This window comes from Leguminivora glycinivorella, chromosome 10 (assembly GCF_023078275.1).
Source record: "Leguminivora glycinivorella isolate SPB_JAAS2020 chromosome 10, LegGlyc_1.1, whole genome shotgun sequence".
Lineage (NCBI taxonomy): Eukaryota > Metazoa > Arthropoda > Insecta > Lepidoptera > Tortricidae > Leguminivora > Leguminivora glycinivorella.
The window spans coordinates 19,099,480-19,111,763 of NC_062980.1; the positions used below are offsets into that span (position 1 = coordinate 19,099,480).

Genomic DNA, 12,284 nt, shown 5'->3' on the forward strand with positions numbered 1-12,284 from the left:
ATCGTCTCTCAAACTGAACTCGTCTTCGTTAGTAAAAACACACAAAGCAAAACCAATTATGTACTAAAATTATTTGGGTTGGGTTCCGCCAATTTAACGTTTGCAACATCAACCTTAGGTATGTAACAACACGGTTCGTTGTTTCAAGTGAACTGTCATGAAAAATAAAACAATAGTTTATTTTAAGTGTCGAAATTGTTTAATTTATTTACATAAGCGTGAGAACAGAGTCCGTGAGTGTTTTGCAAACGAAGTGGTCAATTTGTATGCGTTGGCGCAGCGCCTGTCAAAATCACACATCCCGGTCGTAAAGGACGTAAGTGTTCGTACTAACTGTAGTAAAGGAATTTGAAGTCTTTTACGTAAGAATACGAAATGCACAAGTTTTAGTTTTTCATGAACTTATTGCCATTGTCTTTTGAGTCGTTGTGAAATACATATTTACAAAGTAGGTAATAAAGTAAATATTTAACATTTTTACTTATGGACAGATTTTGTCAGTGTTTTTTTAATGCTAACGCAAAAGTTGATCACCCATTGGGTAAGTATGACACCACGTACGATACATCCAAAAGGGCCAGCCGATTTTTTTAGTATTTAAGGAGATATTTACAATTTTCTGATATTAGCTTTCTAGGGACTGACGGCCGAGGATAGGGACTGACGCTAAGAATTTTTTTTTATATAAAACCACCTATTTTCTGTTTTAAATGATTTTTATTATTACATTTTAACAGCTACAACAGTCCTGTAAATAGTTCAGTGTAAAAATTCAGTCAAACGTACATTAATTATATTTTAGCCTTATCTTCTTTCGATGTCGAATTTTTCTTTTTTGGCGACATGTTCTAAAATTAATGTTATATAAATTAGATTTTTTAAATGATTTTGCGCAAATCATAATTATGTCTACCTATTAGAAATATAGTTTAGCCTAAATGCGAAATAAATTGCGTTTTGTTTCCACCTTTATCATACTATCGGCAATCCTTAGCCATAACGTCAGTCCCTAGCCAGTTACATAACCAGGGCCTGACGGTCTAGGGACTGACAAATGCAAACATAATCGCTCATAGCTTATTCTCAGATATAAATGCGGAAACCTAAAGCTCACTCTCACAGCAATGCACATATCAGAATAACATATAATTAGGTAACGGGTAAAATAACTTATTTATTTTATAGCAAATAACTTACCTAGGGACTGAAAAATCGACTGGCACAGCACGTGTTTACGCTTCAAGGACGTGAATCGCACCGGCGATAAGATGGCCGACGCAGAACGCGTCGTGTTTGCGGCTAACTTCACGTTGATACTTTCGAATGATGTAGTGTAACAGATATTTACTGCTTTCAACATGTTTTCGGTGATGGTGTTCAAAGTACAAGGACATTAGAGCTAGTGAATCTTCTTTACCTACTTACTTACATATCCAGTATAGAGACCTATTTGTTAGTCTGATTCTGAAGACAAAAATACATTTTTAAATCCCATACATAAACAAAATTATGAAATAACTAACTTACTAAGTTAGTGCAAACTAAACACAGACGGGATCTATGGTAAAATTGGAATTGTCTTGTATATTAGGATATCTATGTTGGACTGGTCTAGTTTGGTCATCTTTACAACCCATAATTTCAAATACAAAGAATCAGCGACTTTCTCGTGGGAACTATAGGCTATTCGCGGTTTCTTTATTATTTTTATTAGTCCATTAGAATTTTTCAGATTGCTGTGTCAAAGATGGTTTCCGTGTCAGCAAATTCTTGGTTAAGAATGCTGTTTCGCTCATATTGGGGCCCATCGGTATTCCCAAAAAAATTTAGATTTGAAAAAAAAAGTAAAGTTTTTCTTTTTATTTATCAGAGGCGTGTCTTATACCCTAAACTAGACACAGGAAAAACCTATTTTAATCATTGATTTTGAGGACAATAACGGGTATTCAACACTAAGTTCCTGTAATAATATCTACGTAATTTAATACTTTATAGCCAGAATGTAATATCTAAATATGTAGGTATCCTGATTAAAAGCATGACAGTGTTGATGTATTGTCGTGCCCAGCGGCCAAATACACGTCAAGAATTTTTAGATATTATGGGGAATAATTTTAACTATGAATATCTCTCTAAAAGGATACTTACGCCTCAGGCTGTAACCCACTTCAAATACAGACAGGTACAACAAATCACAGAACCATGTTATGACAAAAATTCAAGTCCCGCATACAAACCCTTATCGGTACAAGAGAAAATACCGAAGTAAAATTTAATCAACATGAGATTCCAAAGGAATACAATTAATCAAGTAAAAGATGATCTTTAGAGATACGATCAAGCTCTTTAAAACTATAAAGTCTTAAGTAGAAAGGGGCTTGCACTAAAAGTGGATGTTTTGTAAACGAAAGATAAGAACAAATAAAGAAGACAATGGGCCGGCCGCATTGAGACGTGACTCTGCAAAGGAATCGTTTTTTTTGGAAGACAAAAAAGACGATCGGAAATTCGAAATTCAAGTATATTCCGCAGTAGGCTTTAAATAAAACCTTTATAGGCTCTTTAAAGGCAATAGTGCTTTAAAAACAGGCACTTCGCTATAAAAAGTGGATAAATGACCCTTTGGGTGAATTCGCTGCATTTATGTACAAATATTTAACTGATTATTGTTTCAACATTATAAAAGTAAATCATGATAATAAACATGAACTAATACTTATTTATGATTCCATTACAAATGAATTAAACAAAATACCTAATAAAGGCAAAGGCATGCTATTATAGTATACCTACTGTTTGTATAAAACAGTGAGTGTAAATAGACTATATCATCAATCAAATCTAGATGACGCATTTATTTCATCATTTTGCAGTCATCCTAGTTTTTATTACACTTATATTGACTGAGATATAGACAGTGATTATTATCACCTTTTTGATTTTTGTCGAGCTCCTGATCTTCGACGCAGTTGCATGCATCATAATCACGGTTTATATCCTGGTCAATATAAGTCTAATGAAAATAACCGTGAATCATTCAAAACTCTTATCCTAGTCTTTGTTGATATTTTTAAGTTTATCACAAACTAATGGACCTCTAAAATGACTAGACGAAATCAATTTAACTGGCTGAACCATATGAGCGCATGTATAGTAATTAATAAGTGACGGGTTGTCTGCCTTGTGCATGTTACAAGCCCTAATAGCTTGTCTGTTGTCACTTGAACTGAATTAGTTTTATGACAGTGACATAAAAAACAATGCCTTAGTTACATAACGGAACGTCTGGTTTGTTGTTTAAATATTACTGACAGTGAGATAACTTGGGTTAATGAATAAAATTATATAACTTATTTTGATAGCGAACACTTCGAACAGTTGAAACGTGAATGTTTACTTTTGGAATATTTAAAGGCTAAAATGAGTCAAGAAGCTGTACTTTAAAGGGCAGATCTCGAATTAATAAATTCATGTGGTCGAAGTTTTGTGCTATTTTTTCACCATTTCCAGAACGTCCAGAACTCATCAAATCTCGTTGGTAGGTATGATGATGACGACCATCTAGGGATCAGAATACATAAAATAGATTACGTCACTATTGATTGGCAAATTGGACCGAACGAATTATCAGAAACGCAAAAGGATGGAGGCGAACATTAAATAAATTCGAGAGACCCCAAAAAAAGAACCCTAATGCAGCCCGCGGCCTCCAATCATCCGAGAACATGCAACGTAAAAAACGCATAAAACGATGCATGAGTAAACATTAAAAAGGCAGGAATTAAAGTTTTTTTTTAATAACATGACTGAGAACGTCGGGATTGTTCCAGTTTATAATCGCGAAAAATCGCCGGCAGAAACGCGATGGGGTACTGGACTTTTTTTTGTTGCGTGCAGATCTTTATATTGTTTAGTGGTACATGTGCTCGTAAGTTTCTTTAACATTAATTAATATTCCATTAAGCAGCGGCTATAAAGAACCTTTATCATCAACAAGTGAATAGGCAGATGTTGATAGCAAAATAATTATTATACTGGCTGTTTAAAGCTTTTTTAATAAAGTAAAACAAGAAATTCAAAGTATTTAACGAGAATGATAAAGCGGTCGGTTTACATGCAAAGTAAAAAAAATCAGCCTCATTAAGAGCACTCGATTCGAGTAGATAAGAAAGTATCTTTAGCGTAAATAAATAAAAAGCGCTGGAGATAAGATTGGCGTGCATTTTAATGCCAATTAAAAGCTATATTGAAATGGCGTTACACGTAAAATAAGAAAGGAAGTAAAATTTAATCAAGATTAGAATTGAGAACAAAGACATCGTAATGGAGATATGAAATTCCGTGAAAGTATTGATAACGTCTAATCTACATATTGAAAATACCTAAATCCTGGTAGTGACATTTGATATTAGGAAAATGTCAAATGACTAACGCAAATATAGTAAAGTATCTAAATGCAATTTCGATAAGATGTACTTTCAAATGTTTGTGAAAGTATTTTGATATTATTGTTAGTGACTCTGACTTAGCTAAAACTTTGCTAAACCAAGTGATCCTAAGGAGCAGAATTTATTGTTTATTTATCTTTTGTCCGACTGCCCAAATTCAACCGCCAACTGTATAACACCGAACATAATCGAAGAAGTGACCTTTCAAGTCTTTCAAATCGAAGTTGACAATACGTGACCAATCCTTGCCATTTCAGATCTAGCCCTGTCTATGTAAATGTACATAATAGTGTATGAATCTTTGTCCTCGTTCGTCGATAAGGCAGAGGTCAGGATCCCAGATAGCGCAGCTGCGCGGCCGCTGACCCGCGTTTAAATCTGCCACACGATAATAAATATTGATTCTCTTTTTCATCAGTAGCGTGAGAGAATTCGCTAGTGGTAACAAATTAGCAATCTTCTTTTTATGCTTCGTGCGATTCTTTAAATTCGTCAACTCTTTTACGGGACAACAACTCAAATGCAAAAAATGCTTGCTAGGACCTAGTCCATACCAAATGTCATAAATGTGAAAAAAATATCAGCATTCAGAGTAATAGAAAATCCCCTCCTTGTCAAAAGACTAATGCGAATTCCATGTACATTCCTTAAATTGTCCGATAACATAAAACATGGTCATTACAAGCATGAAGAACAAGACAACGTCCATTTAATTCAACATTACGGTCGTCCGGAGCAACATGACATAATCGGGCGCGGGCCGATCTTGATGCCTTTTGGAGAGGCCTTTGTGCGGTAATGTGATGGAGCTACATCAGACAGGACGGTAATTAGGTCCCTTAATATAGTAGAAATTAAATAAGCTAATAACTTTATTGCATTATTAAAAAATTACGATTGATCACATAGGATCTCGAAATCAGCACCACTTAAGTAAATAGTCTATAAAGTCAGCTGTCTTATCTTTCTAGAAAAAGTAAAAATAAACAATTAAGTTAAAAGTAGAATGTGATTGCAATGTCCCATTTGTCTTGATCCGAAGGCTTTTATATGCTCTAAATCACCATACATAGAGCTCGCTCGCCGTTTGAACGCAGCGATTATACGCAAGAATTTCAATTTGAAAATCGAAATGTTAACGAAGACCGCCGATCGTTAGCGGAGATAATGGCCGAGATTGCCAAAAAGGTATAAAAATTTAAAGCAAATAAAAGCGGGCATGCGCCGGAGTTGAGACGCTGAACTATTCCTAACTTAGCGAGCGCTCGACGCACACGAACCAGTATAACCGACCCGTAACACATATAAGCATTCAGAGACTGCGCTTTCGTTGGTAGATCCGATACAAGCGATGAGAGGTCGGCAAAAGAGGAATACGAAACCTGAACAGGTTCGGAGCGGACGGCAGCCGCTTTACCCCCCTAGAGCAAAAAGCCTTCAGTTTCTATGCCTTTAACAAAGACATACAACCTTTGTCTTTTATACAGCAGCTCACCGAATAAGATAATCAAGTGAGCGGGTAATTTCAGTATAAAAAAGTTAAATAAAAACCTCCGTGCCTTCTTCGGCACGGGTAATTAATAATTCAACTAAAACGAAATTACTATTCCGCTAGATGGGAAAAAACGTGAACTGTTTAATTGAAAAGCTTATAAAGATCTTTTGAGAACGAGATCAAAACAATCAAGGCTTTGGTCTAAATAAGCCTTTAGATATAAAAGACCGTAGTAGATTAAACGACTTCAGGGTCATTTCTTCAACAGACGAATGCTGTTATCGGTATTTGATCCTTATGTTACAAAACAAGAAAATTTGTAATAATGTCCCTAACAATGTAATTAATAGATTAGCCAGTAACAATGGTGTTCGATCAAATGAAGCAACACCTCATTTCTCGACAACTGGCGATGAAAGCTGGTTCGGGACGCCGAAAGATAAATTGATTGAGGGCACTCATAATCTTGCCGTCATGATCGATGACAATGCATTTCTCGTGTACAACAACGAATTAATATTAATTATTATCACGTTACTAGTCACGAAAACGCGCTATGATATAAATCAAAAAGACGGCATAAAAAATCACGCAGCAGAGAAGAAAATGTGTAAATTATGTACTAACGGATCTGTTTGAAATTTTTAAGCCGGGAGAATGTAAAATAAATCATAATGAATACGCTATAAAATACAGTTGCTGGGGAAAATTTGTGTAAATTAGAATCGACTAAACATTAACGCAGAAAGTTAAAATGAAGCGTAATAAATTTAGGAATGCTACCGACGCGACGTGGTGGTTTATTTTATATCTCATGTCAGTCTAATTAATTCGGCGAAGCAAAATTAGTAACGATAAAATCTTTAGGAACAACGACAAGGAATCTCGTCGTTTTCATTGTATATGACCCATGAAGTTTAATTAGAGTTTAAATAACGAAAAGCGTATTGTAAATAATGATGACAGCTGGAATGAGGCCTAAGTATACAACTACAGGGTGAAGTAACAAGCTGTAACACAGAAGGACGATTATACTAATAAAGAAGACAGGTTTCTGAAGGCGGTTTACGACAGGCGTTCATATATTATGCATTAAAACAAACATCATTATGAGAACTATAGGAGCACTATAAACATATCCGAAGCTTATTTATTTGTGAGCATGTTTGGACTTTCCATCTTGCTTGCAATGAAACGGCTTTGACTGATGTATGGTGCGCGTTGTCTTTCATAAATTACTAGCGACCGTGTAGTTTTACAATCCTATCTCAAGTTTATTGGCTAATGATTGTTTGCTTCTATAGCGTCATTAAAGAAAGTAAGAGGTTACATTATTAGTAAACAATCATCATTATAAATAAACGTACACATCTCAGACGTTTTATGACATTAATCATTTGAATGTGTTTGATAAGCTCGACGACCAATTTAAACATGGCTATGTCATTTACTTCTATTACAAAGTGCTATTAATTATCTCTCACATTAATTTGATTATTTACATAGTTCCTTATCAACGAAAATATAAGATAAACTTTTCACTTCGGCGATACATAAGATAAATTACCACTAGCAGTCCGCTAATAGTAGCTATTCTCAGTTCAGGTATCAAATATCACTAAGGCATTAACGGCTGGACAGTTTTACAACTTTAAGTAATCGTTTGTAACATTACTATCACCATTTGTGTATGTTGCGGCGTAAAGATGATGCATGTTCTGTGTAATTATAGCCATGTTGTTGTGTTTCACAGGTTTGTAAGTTACCAAGAAAATTAAGAATTACTTTGCATTGAAAAGACAAAAAGAAAAAAATGTGGTCCATGCAATCCGAACCTAATAAAAGGAGGTCCAAATGATTCGCATAAAGCTACTGATATTCTCATGAAGCTTTTTAAGTTCGGGGCTTTTCAATCTATGCAAGAAGCTGGAAGTAGTTCTCAAATGATAAATAATACTGAAGCTGACATTTTGATGACTCAAGAATCCCAGCATTGGATTGCTGGTGCAACCAGCTGTTGTTCTCGATAACTTACGTGTCAGCAAGATGCTGAAGGCACCCGTGGCGTGCGTGGTGGCGGCGCGGCGCCGGCAGCTCGCTATAGCATCCGCCTCCTTTAGTAGACCGGCACATGTAGCCCGTGCTGACACATTGCGCTGTGTTGCAGTAACACCGCACGCCTTCGGACACCTCGACTTTTGGTTCTGGAAAGAAAAAGTTGTGGTCAGGAACATATTTTTACTTTGTAGCATAATAAAAGTGTACTGATCGGATTTGATTGGAGACAAAGTCAAAGACTAGGAGTTAGGAGACGTGGAATGAGACCCAACAGTGACCTGAGATGATTTTATCAAAATTTCAAGAACCATATTTATTGCACTTGAAGCGTAAGGGGTCTTCAAGTAAGTGAAGTAAGCCACTAGGGTTTCTGATTTCTCGACCTATTAGAAGTCTCGAGTTTCGAGAAATCTCGAGCCCAAAGTCTCGAGTCGTCTCGAGTCTCGAGTCTTTTTTTATAAATGGTAAAATTTTGATAAAACAATAAACAACAATATGATTAGTAGTTTTTATTGCACCACACTATCATAAAAAATGCGTAAGAGCAATAAAAATCTTATTTGAAATAAACATAAATCAAATTTTTACAAGAAAACTACAATTATAGTCTTGAAAATAATACCTAATCCTTTAACTTCCCCGCCTGTGCACGGGTTAAGTAAATTAAAATGTCATGTATTAAATCATAATGTCATTGAAATTAAACGTTTAAAATAACTTCTTCTTCCTCGTTTCCTCATTGCCGAGGTTCGCGACCACAAGTAGCGTGTCTCCATTGAACGCGGTCATAAGCCATGTGGACTGCACAGTATACGCTGTCGCCACACGATTTCTTCACACAGTCAGACCATCTCTTACGAGCCCCACCCCAAGAATGTTTACCATTAATTCGCCATATTATGCATTGGTGCTCTCATAATGTGTCCGAAAAATCTGAGGGTCGCTCTTGGCATATTTTAGAGAGCCGTGTGGTGATATTCAGTTCTTGCAAAATAGAGATGTTTGTTAGTTCTTCTAGCTTTTCAAGTTATACTCGTAGCAGTCTTCGCCAGCACCACATCTCAATAGCGTCAATCTTAGCCACATCAAAACTTTTCGGGGTCCAAGTCCATAAGTACACAAATATCGAGATTATTGAAATAATCGCACTTTATTTTGACGTCGGATTCCTCTGTTCTTCCAAATCTTGTCGAAGTTAGCCATAGCACTCTTCGCAGGTTATCAATGACCCAAGATACATAAACGCGCTGACTTTTTTGTAATGACGAATTGCTTTTAAATAACATGAGGCTGTCAAAACTAGCCAAAGTCGCTGCCAGCTTACGTTGGAATGAGAGGTTAAATCGCTTTATCTCGTTATAATTTATGACCGCCGTTCGACACCGTCCCCACCGCCTCGCGATGAGACCGAGCACAAGGTAAAAAGTTGCATTTCACTTCAGGTCGTACTTTACATTCGGGCCTCGAGACGTCTCGAGTACCTGTCATTTTTTCTCGTCTCGAATGAAGCTAAGCCACGTATGATTGTCAGCTTGACGGCGACATTCACTACATTTTATTGTTGCTTCACGCAGTTTTATACTTCACTGCAGAGGGAGGTTGATCGTTGATCCGTCAGTTAAGTGTGGTTGGTGCAACTGACACTTACTCATCTAAAACCAAGCAGACATAAAGTTGGTGGTTTTACTACCGAATTGATAGTTAGTAGATTTAGGGCGATAAATTGAGGTGCGTCACAACTCAAAAGGTTTTGTCACGCGATCCAATAACGATAAATCGTCGGTTTAACGCTTTTGTTTATTACCGTTCGTAGTTTTGCGATTTTGATATTAGTAAAATTACATAGATATTTCCAAAGAATGAACTAACAAAGTTGGTTTATCGATTTAATTGTTATGTACTAAGGTCTAAAGTCAAGCTGCTACATATAAATACGCAACGTATGCTAGGGAGAATACATTTTACAATAAAATGATAGTCAATGCAGGCTCTGTGGGAGCGAGCCTCATATTTATCCGGTCTAAGACAATACGTCATTCGTAAGCCCGAGTACTCGTTGTTTTTCAATCTTGGAGAAATATTCCCTTACAAGTAACTATAAGAGCTGTGCTCTTGCCAAGATTTTGGTACTTATTTCGTATCACGAAAGGCAATGGTAATAGAGAGTACCTACTCTTTGGGACCAAAGGCCAAAGAGAGAGATATTCAGAGTTGTATAATTAAAAAAAGTAGTTATTGTCGGAACTCCGTAAACGCGATGTAGGTTCTATACAATGTTGTTTACTGCTAACGCTATCTATTGAATATTGTGGCACAACATAGACAGTGACAGAAGAAACACCACGGTGAAATTGACATGCTGTAAAGTCTTCAGTTGTTTTATTGATAGTAAAGCGGTTTAGTGCGATTGCTAGAAGAGTCATGTTTGCAAATGCAATCATGATACTCGTCAGCACGACGTGTGACACTGCTATAAAGTTTGATAGCTTTCGTAGGATTTATAGCTCGATTTGTGCAAGCGGTTAAGCTGTTAGTTTTCACAACGATCAAGCAGTGGTTATAAAATAATAGTTACACATAGATTTTGATGAAGGCGTTTGTTAGTAGTTAAGATTGATTGGGTCTTAAATACCCAATTACAGTTCTGGACATAGTGTCCATAAGTATTTGTAGGCTTTAAAGTTTTAAGTAGGTACGGTACGCTAGTTATTTAATAAATTACCGTAGGGTATGGCGGTCTTGGTAGCGTTGATAACTAGCTACAGTACATAGAGATTTTTGCGATGATGGCAAATAATTAAATTGACTAACAGTTCTGGTGCAATAACATATAATGAATGATCCAGTATGTAACACCTAAGTTACAACGCTATGATCAACAATGCTGATATAAAAATGCTGTAAATAAACCTGAAAACCCATTAGGCGAACGTTCACGAAAATTGTGAAATCATAACGATGATACCGAACAAAAAGCTTTCGGCAGCAGAACCAGTTGACGACGAGCCGATGAACTGGCAAAAATAAACATAGCCCGTGTATCGTGTATGAATAATGTGCACGTCATACTCCACGGGCCCCTACATAAATATACGAGCCAGCCTCCGACCTCATTCAATGTAAATGCTTCGGTTCCAGACGATGAAACAAAACGAAATTAATTTCAGAGGGACGCCGCTTTATTTGCTCTGGAGGACCGAGAGCGGTTCCTTGGTGGACCCCCCTTGAGGCCGATCTTTAAGAATATCTCTTTCGTTCACGGAATCGTTTTTATAAGTCTAATTTTCGGATGATTAGTTACTCAGCCGCTGACGGTGGGACATCGATCGAGAATCCAGATAAAAACACAGACCTTAACGAGCAACAGTAATCAGATTCTAAACGGCAATTTGGAAATTACTGAAATAAATTATGAGCAGGCTTTACTGGCTTGCGAGGAATTTGGCCGCTTCGATGAAAGTACCCAAATTGTCACCGAGTAAAAAATAGGACCCGAATCGAGTCACATGTCGGGATTCTGAGCTGGACCATAAATAAATAATCAAGAAAAACAAAAAGAATTCGGACGGGCTAAAGGGGCAGCCCGCTAATAACCCAGTCTGCGCTGAGGAAATTGGAAACTTTTAATAGCGAACTTTAATGGCTTTTGCACGCAAAATTGCTTTCATTAATTGCAGTGCGCGTACGTTTATTATTGAACAGGGATTCTATTGCCGCCGTCGAGTTTATGATGTTAGTCTTACCGTCTAGTATCAACAATAAACTTTATCGCTATATTGTTCAAATTTATTTCTGGTTCGTATGTTTATACCATGTCTGAGAAAACATTTACTAATTATCCATTGGAGAGCTTATCAATGCATCTTACATTAGAATACGGCTGCCATTAGGCCGGCTTTACAATCAATTTCAACTCAAAAAGGAACATATAAAAGGAACACCGAAGGATAAGGTAAATAAAAAACAAATAAACAGAAGAGAAAAGGGCCCGGCATGTTATTTGGAATTGATAAATGGCCCCCGGAGACGAGAGCGAGCGGGACGAAGCGAGGTCGGAGCGAGACAAAAACACTAATGAGTCGGAGACGTTTCGAAGTCTGGGATAAAATGCTGAAAGATAAAGGAAAGTGCTTTTTATCTTTAGTGCAAGTAAACGGGCATGTCGAAAAGTTTTATCGTAAAATGACCAAAATCGACCACGGGAAACTTAATGTTTGAATGAAATTTATTAATTGCATTTGCCGTCCTTTTTATAAATTAACAAAAAATATATACAACAGGTG

The 12,284-nt window shown here is 36.6% G+C and overlaps 1 protein-coding gene across 1 annotated transcript in view; it reads right to left on the reverse strand.

Annotated features, from left to right (window-relative positions):
• Window positions 1-12,284, reverse strand: part of LOC125230274 (BMP and activin membrane-bound inhibitor homolog) — a 97,530-nt gene that overhangs the window by 19,623 nt on the left and 65,623 nt on the right. The window contains exon 2 of the mRNA XM_048135386.1: window positions 7,979-8,147. Within this exon, the coding sequence (XP_047991343.1) occupies window positions 7,979-8,147 (169 nt within the window). The remainder of the gene's footprint in view (window positions 1-7,978; window positions 8,148-12,284) is intronic.